Source organism: Sinocyclocheilus grahami, unplaced genomic scaffold (assembly GCF_001515645.1).
Source record: "Sinocyclocheilus grahami isolate Dianchi unplaced genomic scaffold, SAMN03320097.WGS_v1.1 scaffold1025.1, whole genome shotgun sequence".
Taxonomy (NCBI): domain Eukaryota; kingdom Metazoa; phylum Chordata; class Actinopteri; order Cypriniformes; family Cyprinidae; genus Sinocyclocheilus; species Sinocyclocheilus grahami.
In genome coordinates this window covers 1-18,667 of record NW_015506204.1, presented here as the reverse complement: position 1 = coordinate 18,667, position 18,667 = coordinate 1, and the positions used below count along the sequence as shown (strand labels likewise).

The window sequence follows — 18,667 nt, the reverse complement described above, 5'->3', positions numbered from 1 at the left end:
AATGCTCATCTTAGAAGAATATTTCAAACGGCACTTAGAGTCTTTTGCATCTGAACTCTTTCATAAATGTGTGTATATTTTAAATATTTTACCACCTAATAATTTTTTTTCAGTAGCCTTTATTTGAATTTATTTCCCCAAAAATATATATTTACCTGAATATATCAACATAATTGATCATCAAATAACACTGTTATTTTTACATGACTTGGATTAAGAATGAGAGCCTATCAGGCATCTTTAAGATATTTTCACAAAAGATATTTCTTGAGATAAATAAAAGTCATGAATTGAAGCTCTGACATATGGATTTGAATTATAATGACTGAATAGAAAAAGTAAAATGTGGTGAACCAGAATTAATATTTTTAGATTTAACAGTCCCGAAAATGTTCACTGCCGATGTTCCGCAGGTCAAGTCCAGAAACACTGGGTGGGCTGGCACATGTGACGTTATTGTATATTGTGACAAGTGTATGGGGATCCTCACCTTCCCCAAGCATTTCAACCTGCAGCGGAACCACCTGCGGCTTCTGTAGAAAGAAATCTCGAAAGGCTTTTGCACTACAGTCACATTTCCAGTTGTTACCTGAGAGCCAGAGCTGATCCAAGCTATTGGGTATAGAAGCTGGGAGGTTGACCAGTACATTGTCTTTCAAATTCAAGTAACGCAAACGTGGCAGCATATATATGGTCGCATTAAGTATGAACTCCAGCCTATTTCCAGAGAGATCCAGCCAAGACAGGTGTTGCAGAGGCAGTAAGGCCTCAGCAGGAAGATTGTGAATTAAGTTGCCTGACAGCAGCAGGTAATCAAGGTTCTTCAGGCCATAAAATGTGTGGGAGTTGATAGATGTTAACTGGTTGAACCTTAGATCAAGCTGTTGCAGCCCTTGTAGTTCCACAAAACTCTGACGCTCAACCATAGAAATGTTGTTGTGTTGTAGGAAGAGGCGACAAAGACCTGTTAGACCGATGAAATTTTGGGCTGAGACTTTTGTCAGACAGCTTCTATCAAGATGAATACTGTGGAGCTTTGACAGACCCTTGAAAATTTGATCCGGTAGACTGTGGAAACAGCTGCCAGTAAGTTTTATCACAGCAAGGTCATTCAGGCCTATAAATGTGCCCATGCGTGCCTCTTGTAGCCGGTTGTTCTCCAAGTTCAACACCTCTAGATGACCCAGCCCTTCAAAAACTCTCACTCCCAAGGCTCGAATCTGGTTGTGGCAAAGGCAGAGTTCCTCAAGATACTGCAGGTCACGGAAAGTCCCGGGTCTTAGGCTACCAATTGAGTTATTTGACAGGCGAAGCACGTGTAGGCTGTGCAGACCGAGGAAAGTTTCATCATGAAGTACAGATAGACGATTCCTGCTGAGGTCCAACCATCTCAAAGATTTAATTCCTACAAATGCCCTAGGTGCCACAGTCACTATCTGGTTTTGGGTCAGATAAAGCTTCTGCAGCTTTGGTAGTTTCAGAAACACATTTGCCTTAATAACTTTCAGATAGTTTCCAGTTAGGTCCAATTCTTTGAGCTCAGTGAGTCCCTGAAATAGCTGTGGTTGGAGATAAGCCAGGCGATTCCCAGCAAGAACCAACTCTCGTAATCCGTGTAGGTCCTGGAACCCCGTCTCAGGCAGGACAGACAATGAATTCCATCCTAGGTTCAACAACCACATGTGGCTGAGTCCAGCGAACAACTTGTCATCTATTCGAGACAGCTGGTTATTGTTGAGACTGAGGGACGCAAGGTTGGGTGTGCCCTGAAAGACTATGCCAGGTAATGAACGAATATTGTTTCTCTCAAGGTGCAGGTGAGCAAGGGAATTCAACCCTCTAAAGACATGGCCATCAAGGGATACCAGCAAGCTGCTCTGTAGGTTCAGGAACTCCAGATTGGACAGCTTTTCGAAAGCAGCCGCTGGCAAGTTAGTAAACAGGTTTCCATCCAGCCATAAGGAGTGTGTAGATAGAGGGTTGTCGGAGGGAACCTGGGTGAAATTACGTGTGCTGCAGTAGACATTGAGCTCTAAGCTGTAGTCATCTTTAATACAGGTGCATCCCTTTGAGCAAGGCTCACTTTTTTGGCCGTTGGGTTCCTCTGAGGGCTTTGGATCTACTGAGAGCCTTGGCTCCTGTGAGGGTCTGGATTCCTCTTTGTTGGGGTCTGCCAGCACCACTGATGTCCCCAGTGTGTACAACAATAGCAGTACAAAGTGGTTCATTCCAACTAAGAGACAATTATAAAAAATGTCAACATTAAACACTAGTATGGTAAAAAAAAAAAAAAGCACCTACCTGTCTATATAACTTTTTAACATCTGTGAAATTTGTGACATTCAGATTATCACACTATTATATAACTTTTCTCAATGCTTCTAATTCGAAATCCCATAAACCCCCAAAATCCCATAAGTAGATAAAGATTTTAAGAACGATAGATTTGATTGTTTTCAAATGAGAAAGTTTGGATTTGGCTCTACCGTTTTATTGTGGCAGCAGTCCAGCAGGCGTTTACTAGAAGAGTGGCATGTGTGTGACAGATCTGAACCAACTGTGCCCCTATATATCACCTAGGAAAAGACACACAGTGTTCTGCACAGAATTAACCTCTTCATTTCTGCTGTTTTCATTTTTAATTTGCTGCTGTTGCTACTGTTTGCAGTTTTAGCATTTGAACATCAAATTAAGTCTAGCAAAAGATTGATATAATATTTTTGAAATAAAATATATGAAATGAAACCTTTGATCAATGTTTACTGAGAGGCGTGATATGAATATGCATGAAAATTTATTTGTAGAAAAAGTGTCTTATTGGAGATGTTAAACATTTTGATTGTACTAATTTAACTCTATTTGGCATATTTTGTTTGAAATTAGTACTCTAAGTTGTGTTGCTGATTGTCAATGCATTTTTACGGAATTTTCTATCTAATACTCCCACACATTTTAGATGAAAATCCTTTGACTTTCTCTGAATAGTGTTCCAAAGTTCATGTAAATTTGCCGAGCCGTGAGTGACATTTAACAGATGGCACTTACTCCGGTTGTGGTTATCTGCTGGAAGACATCCAACTCCAAAAAGTTATTTAGAGTTAAACAAGCTAGAGGACAAGGCCTGCTTTTAGACTGAAACATAAGTTACAAAGAGAAGGATATTAATAACACAGATTAAAATGTATTTATTTGAAGAACATGTGTCAATAATTCTTCAGTGGCATTCAAAGAATGTTAGGAAGTGGCAACTACTGTAAAGGCAAACAGAGATAGGACCCTCCTCTGGCAAACACTGCAGTCCTCTACTCTCATACAGAAATCAATACAGACATCTCATTCACATACAGTAATTTTTAAATGCAGAGGTTCTTTTCTGTCACAGGGTTAATGACCACTAGAACTTGTTGACCCACATATGCTCAACTAGGACTAGAGCGGAGACCAGGACTATTTGTCACAAGGGCTCACAAAATATGAATGATTGTTCAATGAACTGTCTTGTTTTTCCAGGGCAATAGCAGTGGAAATGTTCAACAGATTTTCTGCAGTCAAGATTTTGGATATGTGTCAGAAATTGACTTTCAAAAATAAACTCACCCTGAGAAAAAGTCACACGACACGAGCAACACGTGTGACCACATATATGTTATTGTTTAGGCTCAATGGGTGGTGAGGAAAAAGAACCTTTAGCCTACAGCAGATTACTTTTTTTTCTGGGTATCTGATAGACAAGGAGGAAACAAAGTTTTGTATTTTAAGACCCATTACCATTAAATCACCAGTAGAGGGAAGTACAGTCTTTTGCTCACATGATTTCATCAAGTTAAGCTGAGTTACCTCCAAGAAATCCACATATTTTCTGCTGTTTTATATTTTATCATACAATGTGTCAATCTTGAAGGCCACTGAAAAAGCCATGGACATTTTAACACAGCACCTTTCATTTTTTAAGCAAAATGTTCAATGACAATTAATGAGGCAACTGATGATTGATGAAGTTCACCTTGCCTTAGGTCTGTTTTCCATCACTTTCCTCCGGCTGTTGTAATGTTTTTTCTATATAAATGTGCATCTGCTGAGGACAAAGTAAGGCACCCGACAGCCAGAAAAAGTTTCTTCCTTCTCAAAAACAGAAAGTGCTTACATATTCATGAAGAATATGCAAAGGAACAGCTCAGGTATGGAAAGAAGTTAGTACTAGAGAATAATCTGCCACACTGTGGCTTTTAATGATTGCTTCTCCCCTGACAAACAGCTCTAATTGGCTCAGTCTCCTTCAGTCAATGATATACAAAGGTTTGGAGCTTTGTCATTTGGCTGTGGCTCACCATGAGCACAAAAGGTGTCCGGATGAATGACAGTGCCAGCTGCTCAAACACACTCTCTGCCTGATGCCTCTCAGTGCTGCCGGCACGCTTCACAAACGGCCTCTAACTAGTGCTGGACGTTGTGGAGCTTCTTCAGCGCTGCGGATGTGAGGAGGTGAACAGGCCTATAGGGCATGATGTCAAATTAAGTTAGAGGGGAAATGTGTGTGATGCTGACGTTCATGAGGTCTCTCTTTGGTCTTCCCTCCATTTGCCAATGAATCCACGTATCTGCCGAGACGCTCCCCGCTGAAAGCTTCTTTTCATTTCCTTTTGAAATTGAGACAAGAAGTGTTGCATAAATATTGAAATACAAGGACGCCTGTTTTGAGCAAGAGCAAAATCGTCTTCACAGACATTGAAATTATATTTTAGAAAATGCACAAGGCTGTAATGGGATTGCACAATGTTTAAAAATTTTCTAATCACTTGATGAGAAAAGTGCAGAGCAAAATGGAAGACAGTTTAAAAGACATGACAGTCCTCTTGGTCAAGCTTGTTATGATTTGTGAGGCAACAGAAAGGAGGTAAAGAGTCCTTAACTTTTAGAGGACACCAACTAAGCATCATGTACTCAGACCTTGATTTAAAGTACAATGTGAACAGTAAATGCTCCAATTATTTACTCAAATGTAAATACAAATGTACATTTCAGATTTCAAATATATATATGCGTCCCAGTGCATTCATGAGATGTTTCTTGTATAGTTAATGTCTGGCTTAGCCAGTGACTCCTAGAAATAGACTAGGTGACAACCAAGAATAGTTTGGTCGACTACTGGAGAGACAGTTGACGGCACGGAAAGACGGCACCTGGGACAGTATGGGTTAGCAACCCAGCCTGTGTCTTTCGTGAGAGAGAACCCAAACAAGCTACGGAAAGCCCTATAGAGAGATACCCCCAGGAGATCCCGAGAGGGGGGGAGGATGAGATCTCCAATCGGACGGACCAAAGGTTAACAACCCATGCAAACGGACAGACGATGAATGTGACATGCATTTGCGGAAAGCTGTGCAAGAATCATCGGGGCCTAAAAATCCATCAGGCTAGAATGAAATGTTTGGAGCGGGAGAGTGAGGTGCAACGCACAGGTCTTGAACCTGGTGAGACGCAGGAGGAGCCCGGCCAGGAGGCAACACACAGAGCCCAGTCCCTCCACGCACCAGAGCCTCCAAATCCCAGCAGAGTAGTTCAGCAGCGGATTAAATGGCCCCCAGCCAGCAATCGGAGTGAGTGGCTGCAGTTTGATAAGGATGTGTCCAACATTATCCAAGCCACAGCCAAAGGAGATACTGACAGTCGACTCCAAACAATGACTACCATCATCTTCAGCTATGCCTTGGAAAGATTAGGCTGGGTAGAGAAGTGGCTTTCTTCGGAAGTGGCTGGGTCTTCCACGCAGTCTTACCAGCGCTGCACTGTATGGGACAAGTAACATCTTGCAGTTGGACTTCAGTGGTCTTACAGAAGAATTTAAGGTGGTACGCACCAGAGAAGCCCTACAGTATAGGGACTCCAGGGACTGTAAGGTGTCAGCAGCCGGCATCGAGGTGAGGACAGGAAGGAAATGGAAGGCTGGGAAAGCAGTGGAGGTGGCAGAGTCACGCCTGAGACAAAAGACTCTGGTGGGCACCATGGCGACAGGCAGAGCGGGCTTGCAGCGAACCTCCATGTCTGGGGGAAGAGTGAGACACCCTTCTGCCTTCTTTGCTCTGGAAGAGGCTCTCTAGAACATCTCCTCAGCAGGCTCTGGCTCTGCCCAAAGGCTCTGGCTGATGGGCGCTATCGGTGGCACCATGACCAGGTGCTTAAGGCAATTGCTGAGAGCTTAGCCTCAGCCATTAGCACCAGCAAGTACCATCATGCTCCGAAGAAGGCAGTCCACTTTATTAAAGCTGGAGAGAAACATCGGGTGTGCCCACAATTAACAACAGGCCTCCTTCATAAAGCCTCGGATTGGCAGCTGCAGGTTGACCTGGGAAAACAGCTGAGGTTCCCTCAGCACATTGTAACAACAAGTCTCCGCCCAGACATGATAGTTACCTCCGAGGTTTCAAAACAGCTAATCATGCTGGAACTTACGGTTCCCTGGGAAGAGCGTATTGAGGAAGCAAATGAAAGGAAACGCGCTAAGTACCAGGAACTGGTGGAGAAGTGTAGGGAGAGAGGCTGGAGAACCTTCTATGAGCCTATAGAAGTCGGCTGTAGAGGCTTTGCAGGACGTTCACTTTGCAAAGTCCTCAGTCGTTTGGGCATTACAGGGGTGGCCAAGAAGAGGGCCATTCAAGCTGCGAGCGAAGCTGCAGAGAAGGCCGCTACTGGGCTGTTACTGGGACGCAAGTCGGGGCTTGATCAACCCCGGCTGGGTCGCCTGGGCGAGGGTGTATGATGTTGCGAGACCCGAAACACCCAATGACCCCAGGGTACATCACTGAGGATGCGTCCCAGTGCATTCATGAGATGTTTCTTGTATAGTATTAAGGGTCAGTAAGATTTAAGTAAATTATTTTATGCAGCAAGGACCCATTAAATTGATAGCAATAGCAATAGAGACATTTATAATGTTGCAAATAAATGCTTTAAACTTTCTATTCACTTTCTATCAAATGCTGAAAAAAAATCAACAAAAGTATTAAGCAGCACAACTGTTTTAAATATTAATAATAATAATACTGTTTCTTGAGCAGCATATCAGTATATTAGATATTCATATTAAATTTCTAAAGGATCATACACTCTTCTAAAAAAGGTGGCAGGAAGAACGAAAAGGGGGGTTTCAAGGCGATGCCATAGAAGAACCATTTCTGGTTCCCTGAAGAACCATTTTATTCATCATGTGGAAACTGCCACTGGTGGGTCAAGGAGTTCCCACTTCTGCTGAATGGTTGAGGCTGAGTACACAGGATCCTGTAACAAAAAAAAGACACTTTCATTAGTTTCTCAATTTCATAGTTTTAGCACAGGTATAATGATGATGCAAAATGACAAACAAAGATAATGGAAAGGTATTTTTTAAGCTGAACAGCAGCAAGAAGAGAAACAAAATCAAAGCAAGTCAAAGTGCTATCTTGTAAGTTCATCCATCCAACTATTCACTCTCCAAACCACTTATCCTCTGTAGGGTCGTGGTGGCTGTAGCCTATCTCAGCATCTTGGGCCACAAATCCATCTGATTAATGGTATTTAAGCAATATAAGAACTATAGGAAATATTGTTATACAGTATCTGTATTTTTCCAAAAGTTTGCAAACATTACAATGTTTTCATGCTTTTGGAAAAGAAAAAAAACCTCTTCTGCTCACCAAGTCTGCATTTGTTTAATCAAGAATACAGAGAAAATAGTAATATTGCAAAATATTATTACAAATTTAATATAATTTATTCCTTTGATGTAAAGCTGAATTTTCAGCATCATTACTCCAGTCTTCAGTGTCACATGATCTTCAGAAATTGTTCTGATATGCTGATTTGCCGCTTAAGAAACATTTCTTATTGTTAAAACAGCTGAAAACTACGGGCCATGCAATATTATTATTTTTTCTTCTCGAAAGATTAATAATAAGGAAAAGAGGCACATTACAAACAGCCTACGTCGTTGAAGCCCGTCCTACTGTAAACAGAACATCCCCGCTTATTAACTAACAATAATGTACCTCAAAGAAGCACAAATAAAGATATAGGTGCAAACAGAATACAGTGACGTCAACCTTGGTTTTAATAAGCAGTTATTATTTTATGACACAGAACGCGTTGGTGAAACTCATGCATCTAGCAAGAACTTAATACACAAAATAGTCATATTGATTCAAGCATTTAACATTTATGAATGAATTAAATGTCAGTAGCCTAATGAACAATACTGTACAAATTATAGCGATCACGAGGTCGTTCATATTCTATCCCAAACGCGTACAGTAAAGTGGACATACAGTATAGCCTACAACACCCCATCAGTTATATTCAGGCCAATAGTGCCACCTTTTGGAGCAGTTTTGTAACTTAGAGAACAACTTTTTTATGTCGATATAACGAGAAAATTAAGTCGTTATAACGAGAAAACAACTCTCGTTATGTCGATATAACGAGAAAATAAGTCGTTATGACGAGAAAACAAGAAGGGGGAAAAAAATAAGGCATGGCCGCTTGGAACTTCCGTAGAAAACATTTTCAGGATTATTTCAGGATGAATAAAAGTTCAGCATTTAATACATTTATTAATTAATTTAGTAAATAGAAATCTTTTCCAACATTATAAATGTCTTCACTGTTACAATAGATACATTTAAAGGTGCAGTAGGAGATCTTGGAAAATGCTAACTTTAGCCTGATAGCACTGAAAGCAATGTCCCACCCTCCCTGTAATCGCTCAGGGATTAGGGAGCAATGAACACTGTGTAGGGATCATATCGATCGGAACACAGTTCATGCACATAGCTCTCTTCTAACGAGCTGGTTATCTGAATGGGGTGTGTTAAGGCAGCACAATGTAACTTTTGGCGTTCTAGCCGTTAATAAAGAGAACTGCACACATACCGCGGAAGAACATTCCAACCGGAGTTACTTCTCTAAGTTTATGTCTATGACGATTCATGCAGGTATGTGTTACTCCGCAGCGGTGACGTCCCGACCAGGCTACAATGGTCCAAATATAAGTACTTATTATAAGTGTACTGTAGTGATTCGGAATAAGACAAAAACGCGGTTTGGAAGATGAATTTATGATGTACTCGCTCATTATATACATTTTGCAAATTTTGAACACAGAAAAAGCAACATAGTGCGGCTTTAACTAAGCGAGACATGCAAAATACATGCGCGAGGACTGGAATTGGGAACCGTTGGGCTGGCTACATCATGTGTCATTCACCGGTGAGAAAACTCTAAAAGTTCTACAATACCAGGAAGGAAGATCGGGTTGTTGATGTTTGTCTGCCATTCACTTTCATTAGTATCAGAAAGTGTATCATCATATCAGAAAGTGTATCATCATATTAGGCTGATGATACACTGGACAACTTTTTGAGCAATTTGCCGGGCAACTTTTTTTGAGCAATGTTGCTTATGCACTTTCCCATTGAGAATGGGTAACACATTTCTATATGGATACTTTAGATCTGTCGTGGGCTCTGTGTCTCACCTGGTTGCCTGTTGACGGCAACATTAGCCAAAGTTGCCCGGCCGGAAACATTTCTCAAAAAGTTGCCCCGTGTATCATCAGCCTTAGAATGATTTCTGAAGGAAAATTTTTTACCAACCTCAAACTTTTGAACAGTAGTGTATATGTGTGAAGTTTTACATACTAGTCATATGGTTCATTCATAGCACCTTAGAGATGTTGTCTCACAGGAGGTCCTCTCCAATTCTGCTGCACGGTAGTGTTACTTTCGTTAACAAAAAGTATGACAAAAAATGTTCGTTGACGAGCTTTAAGAAAGAACCTTTATTTTTAAGAGTGTATGACACTGAAGAGTGGAGTAATGATGCTGAAAATTCAGCTTTGCCATCACAGGAATGAATTTCATTTTAAAATAGAATATATTAACAGATGTACATATGCTAAATAAATATGTTTTTATTACCTGCGTGAGATTTCATTGTGTGCTTAACCGTTTCATGCTGAGGAACTAATTGGAAGAGCAGTTTGTTTCTCAGCACACAACAGCAGAAGCATTCAAATTGTTTCCTTCATTATCTCTATGAATAGTGTTTAGAAATGACCATTTGTATCTGTTCTGACCTGTTACCACCTTCACAAGGGGACAAAGTAATTACTTCAGTCAGTGCTATTTACATGAATAGTACTTTTCTCTGCGCGTCTAGTGTCCCTTTGGGAGTGTAACACAGTCTGTCGGTGACGGGTGACGATGGTAAGCTGTTGCCACATGATTTCAACATTATTTTCAGATCGTTAACAGCCTCGTGAGCCAGACAAACCTTAATAATGGGATGAGAAAACCCATTATACGGCTCTACTAACTACTGAACAAATGACCTCAGCTGCAATTATCACACCCCCCTGAATATTTCCGCTTTCTTGATGCCTTTAAACTTTAAATCTCTGCATATCCAACAAAATGGTGGTCATTTTACTTTATAGTCACCCTTATAAGAACTTCTCTCTGATTGTTTTCACTTTGGATAAATTACATGCCCAGTTAACCGACAGACCTGTTTTCTGGTTTAAATGTGTTGAATTTCAGGCAGGTCTTTCTTTATGCTGTGAAGCCTCACATGATCTCCCAGTAATAATGTTCATAAAACTGTGCCTATTTGAAACCAGTGTGGCGGAGCTGCTAATAAAAGCAGTGTGATTTATTCTGCAGTGCGAATAGAGAGCAATTTTGCCCTCACACCACAGCACACACAGGCCTAAGACTTTAGAGGCTTACACTGAACAATGCACGGGTGATGATTTGTAACATCACATCTTATTTTTAGGCATTGGGAAGCATCATCAGAAAATTAGCTGGCCTTTCTTTGGATCTCAGTTGTCATGGTTTAATCTTTTTCCATCCAACACTGATGGTTAATGTCTGTTTTATGTTACAAAACATGTCTGTGTGTGAGGGTTCAGAGGCTCTGATTGACTAGTCTGTCTGTACACCTTGGGGGGAAAATGTCCTTGTTTACCTATACTTGCTGTTAGTAGATGTCCATGTGAAACACGAGGGATTGGAGGTGAAATACGTTTTAATAAGCATGCACTGATTAAAATGTTCATTAGTGTGCAGGGAGTGAAGCAGATCGGATCTGTAAGTCTCATGGCATGGCTTTCTAGGCTTCCAAGTCAGGAGGCAAAATTGCCCTGTGTTGTCCATCTTTTGCACACTAATAGTAACTGTGATCAATTTTAATTAAGCAGGCAAGGACTGTTGTTCTTGGAGTAAATCAAACCACTGCATACTGGCCTCAAGCTTTACATTCTCGAATCCAGGAATATGTGCTGAATACCTAAACATTGTGAAATAATACTGTATTTTAAATGTAAATCTGTGCATATGGTTTATAAACCTTTAAAAAGCTTCAGAACTTTCAAACTTTTTCAGAACTTTTTTTTTTTTATTACAGTTATACACATTTCTTTGAATTTGAGTTCATTTTAATCCTACTATTTTTAATTCTGCAGGCAGCATATGGAGGAAGTAGGAAAACAAGGCATGTCCGAATCAGATGATTATGTCACATCCTGTCTGCTGAGATACCTTTATTTGATCGGTTTTTGAAGGCAGCATTGATGTATCCTTCACTGCCTATGATATCTCACTATCCTGTGTGTGCGTTTGCGTGACATTTGAGCTGAAAGACAAAAAAATGGCATCTGAAAGTTGCAGCTAAACTAAGCTTTACGCTGAACATTGCATGAACATAATGCCAGAGAAAGTGTTAACAGCAGTAGAACTGACGGCGATATCTATGGGCTTTTAAGGTAATTAGCTAACCTATCTAGTTCTTTTTATTGTTGCCGTTCAATTCTAATATTCAAATGTTAGTTAATTTTCGCTGGTACCTGTGATCAGTGACAATAAAGGGCTCATTCATTAGTCAGAAGAAAAATTTAGATATCAAAACACAAGAACCGGAAGTGATGCAACCTGAGGTTTGTGGAAGTTTGCTGCGCATAACCCACATTAGTATTTTCGTGTTTAGATATTTGCTTGGTTTTATTTGCTCTGTCTATTTTGTTGTAGATCATTAGACCATTATGCTGCCTCAGAAGCCTGTTTGAAATCAGTTGGACTTGATGGTGTTCTCCACAAATAGGACAATTTGTGAGATGCCCAGTCTCCATGGCGCCCTTAAGCAAGCCATGACATGTCAGTATGCCGCAGGGCGACTTCCTGTGCCATAAACAGCTTTGAACAAAAACTCAATGATATTCCATGTGTCCAGACAGTGTCTGTTGTTGAGCTCAATCATGGTGTCAGTAATGACATGCACCGCTTCTCTTGACTGCTAATAAGGCTATATTCCCTAATGTAAGACGATATCTTATTAGCAAGTCTGTTTTATAGCCTGTTTTACATGCAAAGATAAACAGTACAGTTGGAGTTGAAGAAACACAGCTAGACAGGTTTCATTGAACAAAATCATTGAATAGCATGGACTATTCAGCCACTGGCAATCCTACTCTCTCCTCAAGCAAATGTTTGTTTGCTATTGGTTGCACAACCAAAATTAGTTTAAATAGATGCAGAAGTTAAACCAGCTATGGCAGATCTGGGAAAGCAATCCTCTCAGTTAAACTTTTTGATAAACTCTGAGACTTGGAGGTTGTCCTGGGGTCCTTTCAATTCCGATGTTTATGGAGTAGCAGCAGCTGCGGTCCCTTCTGGTTTCCACATTTTGCATTTCATCTTTAGAAAATTCTTACATTTTCAGAAGTTTACGCGCATCAGAAAAGTTGTTTGTAAAAAAAAAAAAAAAGGCCCAAGTCTCATTTTAATGCTCAGTTCTCAAGATAATTCTTTCTACAAATGGAAAGAGAAACACAGTTCTGTGGAAAATATTGCCAATATTGTCCATTTCCAGCAGTAAAACTTTACTTGGGGAGTTCTATAGTTGCCTGCTCCATTCAGGGAGGTTTAGAAAGATGATATGCTGATGATCAGCTCAGTCCTGACAGTCCTGTAGCACAGCCCAAGTCCTATTAATACACCCCATCATCTTCTTCCCTCTGGATACTTCTCAGATGATTCTGTTCAGATAGTTTCGGAAGGTGCTGTCTATAGAGATCCACTAACTTTTTAAGGAGCTTTCATTTAGATGAAAATAGAAACAAGTGCTAAAATAACACTTATTCCAAAGGAAAACTGCTTCAAGTTATATTGCTCACAAATGAGGAAAGTTTAGAGTTGTTCATTATCACTATTATCGCCTTGTACTTGCCCTCATGTTTCCAATTATAGGAGCTGACTTTTATCCGCGCTCCATATTTTATGTGAATTTATTTTTGAATGTGTTTTGCTCACTGAAGAAAAGTGCTGACTCTTTAACTCGAGTGCAAGCTGTTGTCTTGTAAATACGAATGTTTGTCAGTTGTTTCTTAAAGGTAAAAAGGTCAAAATACTTTGCAATCACAAATTTGAGATCACAGTTGTCAAAGAAGAAAACAAGATCCTGATGTTGCTTTTGAAAGGGGTGTTTGATTCTACAAAAAAATAGTTATGTTGTTCTTTAGATTAGCTAGGGTGAATAGTTTACTCAAAAATAATTTTCTGGCATTATTTATTCACCTCATGTTAAAAACAAATGACCAATATGTTTCCCCCCCATGAAATACAATAATCTTCACACTGCTGTTTTCCATACACTGACAGTTCATATGTCAAATATGTAAAAAAATGACCACACACACACACACAGTAAATAATCAATCCTGAAAGTCATTGGTCACTGAAAATATGGAACAGTTTGAAGTGTCTTTATCAGATTTTTTTGTACAATAAAACTATACAAGTTACATATACAAAATATTATATTATTGTATAACTACCATAGAATATATAATGATTCAGTTAACATCACCTTCATAAATTGAATAAAATCAGAAAAAGCAAAAACACAATTATGCACATTCTTTATTGATCATTTTGTAGATGTAGAGTGTAAAAAAAATTTATGTATAAAAGTTAAATTACCATCTTGTTCTGACCGAAGTGACTTGAACACCCCTGACATCGTAATGACGACTTGTCAACTCATAAATACGAACTTCCCAGGAGGACTTGAATGCACCATCCTTAACCGTCGTAGCGCACATCCGCCATGTTTGTAGTTTCTTTTTTAACACTTAATCCTTTGCCAAAGCGCAATGGATTGTGGGCAATATTAGCAATTGGAGTGTATGTGGATCCACACTTCAAAAATCTACCTGACATAGTAGACCATCTGGGGACTTTTGGCATACTCTTTTCAACATGCTTTTGGACACACTTATTCTAATCTCACATATTATTTAGAATGGATAGTATGAATATTGGGACGCAGGGTTGGTATAGTTGTTGCATGTGTGATTTAGCTCCCCCTAGTTGCAAATTGCTCTGTCAGGAAGTAATTTAATTCAGACCCAAGTAAAAAAGGAAGTGAGATCAATGTTAATTTTTATGGGCTCATTCCGATCTGCTGCTGGTTTGAGCTTACCTGTATTGTCTGTAAGTTCTTGTTCTTTTATGTAAAACTTGCATACAGGCATGTTTTGGATGTATTGATGATGATTTAATTTAGTTCAACACTGCATTACCATGTTAGCATATTCTATTTGAGTCGATTTAGCAATTCCAGTTTTACTACTACTACACAATCATTACCTAGATGTTTATAGAGTTTAATGTCTTGAAAAATACTTTGTTCTTTGCTTTGACAAATGTGTTAAAGGTTAATTTATCATGTAAATCAGAAATATTCATATTTGTAACTGCTCTGTAAAAAAATCTGTAGTTTTTACAAAATAATTTTGGCAGCTGTGGTTGAAAAACTGTACAGAACTGAACAGAAAAACTGTATAAACATTTACAGAACAAACTGTACATTTGACAGTATAAAACTGTAATTTGCAAACAAGAAAATTTGAGTGTAAACTAGTAAATTCAACAATGCACACTGCTACTAAAATCTGTTTTGTATCTTTAACATAAACTGACAACCACCATAATAATACAGGTGGTAAAAGAGACAGCAATATGAAGAATCAGTTCATCACAAGTAGCCTTTCCACAAGCTGAAGTATATACTAATATATAGAAGGTGCACAGAGTCATTCACACAAACACTAAACACCATCAGGGTAACTGTCACAGTGTGCCTACTGTGTCGGAGTGAGGAGACATGGGACAATCCAGAACAATCATAGACTTTAATGGCATCAATAATACCAGGGAAACATACACGTAGCACACGGAATCGACGATTAAGACTGGATGCAGGACTCAGGAACACACAGGGCTTAAATTCAGGCACTAAATGGTGAACACCTGGAAACAATGAAGAAACTGGGAGAAAAGTTCTCCCGTGAGAACACGGGAGAAACTGGGTCATGGGGAGCACATGGGGAGCAAAACACAAGACACAGAACACAGGGGCAGCCCAAGGGCGTGACAGTAACACACATGACACTTAAATAATCCAATAAACATTCATTAAACAACAGAAGATGTATCATAAACCCACATGTGCATAACAATTAACAAACATGACAAAACTATTAAGAAACATGATAATTTAAACAAAATACTTTCAAATGTGGAGTGTCACGCAGGGAATTCTGGAAATATCAGTTTACAGTTTTTTTACTGTAAATTACATGTTGATTTGTTCTTTTTTTACTTTTTAAAAATTGTACAATTATCAGCATTTTCCTGTAAAATTACATTAAATGTCTGATTAGACCTTTTACAGTTTTTCCCTGTAGGGAAACTTACGGTTAACCTATTAACAGTTTTTTTTTCTGTAGCGTTTTTGCAATATTTTTTATGTTAAAATTACACTCATTTTTTACAGTGTGCACAGTTTCACTCCTGATTCATGAATGCATTTTACCGTCTTATTTACATTTATGCTTTTGGCAGTCACTTTTATTTAAAACAAAATTAATTGCATTAAAGGCATACATTTTTTTTGCATTCTATGGGAATCATACCTATACTATGAATCCTAACCTATCTGTATTTCATGGATGAAGTGTGACTGGTTGATAAATTGTACTTCAAAGTACCGGACTGTAGCATAGAAATCATATGACATTTTTATGAAGTGTTTCTTTATTCTTTTCTCCCCCTTTTTCTCTTGGGTTATGGAAAACAACTGCATGACAATTCTTTAAAAACTATCCTTTTGTGTTAGGTGGTAAGGATAGTGGTGGTAAGAAAATAATGACAGCATATTCATTTTGAAAAGAGCTATTCCTTTAAAAATAGCATCAGACAAGCTTAGGCTATTTAAATATCATTAAATCAAAACAAAATGAAATTTGAAGACCAGTCAAGTTATATTTAGCAATAAGCAGTAATATCATAACCAGCACCACAGATTTGTCAGTACAGCTCTTTCCATCCTGTGCAACACTCTTTTAAATGTGTCTTTGGTAGCTATACGCTTTGGTCACAAAGGGAATAATAGGAATGAAATTGTGTCCATGGCAAAGAGAGCCTGTATAGTGTGCTGGGTGATTTTAAAGAGAAGAAGAGAGGCAGGTGGAAGCCTGGAGCTAAACAGCAATATGGGCCACAAAGTCTTGTGGGAACTCACATAACATCCTCGCTTTGATCTCTTTCCTTATTAGCATCCGTTCGCACCGCAAGCCCAACAATGAATACTCCTGCAGTGCCAGTGTTTACAGTGGGCTTCATTAAAGTTTGGCTATTTTGGCGACACTCATATTTGATTAAAACATGCATTCACAAACATGTTCAAATGACTCATAACATAGTCAGCAATCCAAATGTAGCCTCTGTTTTCTGAAATCCCTACCCACGGCCTTTTAAGTGGCAGTGCCATTTGTAGAGGTGTTTCACACAGAAGGGCTCTGAAACCAAGGCCAAGGCAGACATCAAGCAGAGAATCCCATTCATTTTAAAAAATGTGTTATCTCAACTTCCCAAAAAATCCCCAAAATGACAGATCTATCATTTATTCACCCTCATGTCATTCCAAACAACATATGACTTCTGTAGATCAAAAAAGGAGATATTTAGCATAATGTCTAAGCTGCTCTTTGTCACGCAGTAAAGATGAATAGGGACCAGTTTTGTCACATTAATTTTATAATGTTTTTTTTCATTATAACTTTCTACTTTGTGTTCAGGTGAAGCTGAGTTCCACGACTCTCCAAATGTCCTTTATCAGTGACCAGATGCTGCTGAACTAGAGGAAGTAGAGGAATTTAGTCAGGAATGAGTGCAGGTAAGGTGTTGTCACAGATGGCTAAACCAGCGCAATGTCAGCGGCTGAGATTGTTAGGGGGGATCTAATTATGTGGGAGTAATGGGGCAGAATGAATCCTGGCAGCTGTCCTTTCGGCCCCCTAGAGAGAGTCTCTCTGCCACCATGATGCCATCAGACCTGATGATGCCCGCTGTTGTTGGCAGACACTCACGCTGTAGACTGAATATTTGGGCCCACTGCTTTGCATGGATGGGCTTTCACCTGAATAAGCTAGAAGGGCTATAATTACTGTCATAAAAGCCTGGGAATAATTTGATTATTTTCTTGTTTATCAATTTCCATTTTCCCTTACTTTCAAAAGCTTGTAGCTCATTGTAATGAATTAACTATTTTTAATGTCCATTTTTGTTCATCTTACAGTGATTTTGGGTTTGACTCAGCTTGATAGAAGTGTTATTTTACATTAGTATTATTTACACACTATATACACTGTTATTTATACACTATTGTAGTATTTATTAATATGTTGAATTTATTTATTTTTAAATAGCTAAATATTATTTATTAAACATTTTTGTCAATATTTTCTCATTCTCATGTTGTTCCAAACCTGTATGCATTTCATTTTTCTGCAGAACATAAAAGATGATATTTTGAAAAAAGCTGGTAACAATGAGGGTGAGAGGGTGAGTAAATTATGACAGAATTTTCATTTTTATTATTTTCATTTCTTTTTTCATTTTCAATTTAGTTAGTATATATGTATATATTTTCTTTCTTTCTTTCTTTCTTTCTTTCTTTCTTTCTTTGTTTTTATTTTAATATTTCTATATAGCTTTAATTAATTTTTATTTCAGTTTTATTAATATTAATACTTAAACTTATTTCAGTTAACTGTCAAAGCAATGTTGCCAAAGCAATTTTCATTTAAAGGGGTCATATGATGCGATTTCAATTTTTCCTTTCTCTTTGGAGTGTTACACATATCTACGTCACTATGTGGGAAGATTTGCATAACGCTGCCCAAATGTTCACGCAAAGAAAGAAGGCGTAACTTTTATTCTCGCTGTAGTTTTGTTGTTTCTGCTGCCATGTCGTAAAGACGCTGTGTGCTTCGTTGTGAAAGCAAAACTACTTTGTTTGGTCTTCCAAAAGAGGACGATATCTGCTTCATCATGCCTAGAGCCGATCCGTGCTGGTTGCTGAGGAAATACTACAACTTTGCGCTCTGGATCGCCGGATCGGCTTTCAATGTGGACGAAGCGGAGTCCAGGCCGGTGTCGTCACATGTCTTTCTGGACGCTCCTTCGTCAAAATCGCCGGCTGCGCCATTCTCAAGCCCACCTGCCTCTGCTCACTCTAACCCTCCGGCCGCTCCTCACGCTAGCCCCCGGCCTCTGCTCACTGTAGGCCGCGGTGT

The 18,667-nt window shown here is 39.1% G+C and overlaps 1 protein-coding gene across 1 annotated transcript; it reads right to left on the bottom strand.

The window, feature by feature from the left end:
- Window positions 1-172: 172 nt before the first annotated feature.
- igfals (insulin-like growth factor binding protein, acid labile subunit) lies at window positions 173-2,548 on the bottom strand. The gene is made up of 2 exons (XM_016251031.1): window positions 2,487-2,548; window positions 173-2,233 (listed from the first exon to the last, which is right to left on the bottom strand). The coding sequence occupies exon 2, from the start codon at window positions 2,226-2,228 to the stop codon at window positions 375-377; it is 1,854 nt and encodes a 617-aa protein (XP_016106517.1). The 5' UTR covers window positions 2,229-2,233; window positions 2,487-2,548; the 3' UTR covers window positions 173-374.
- Window positions 2,549-18,667: the final 16,119 nt, after the last annotated feature.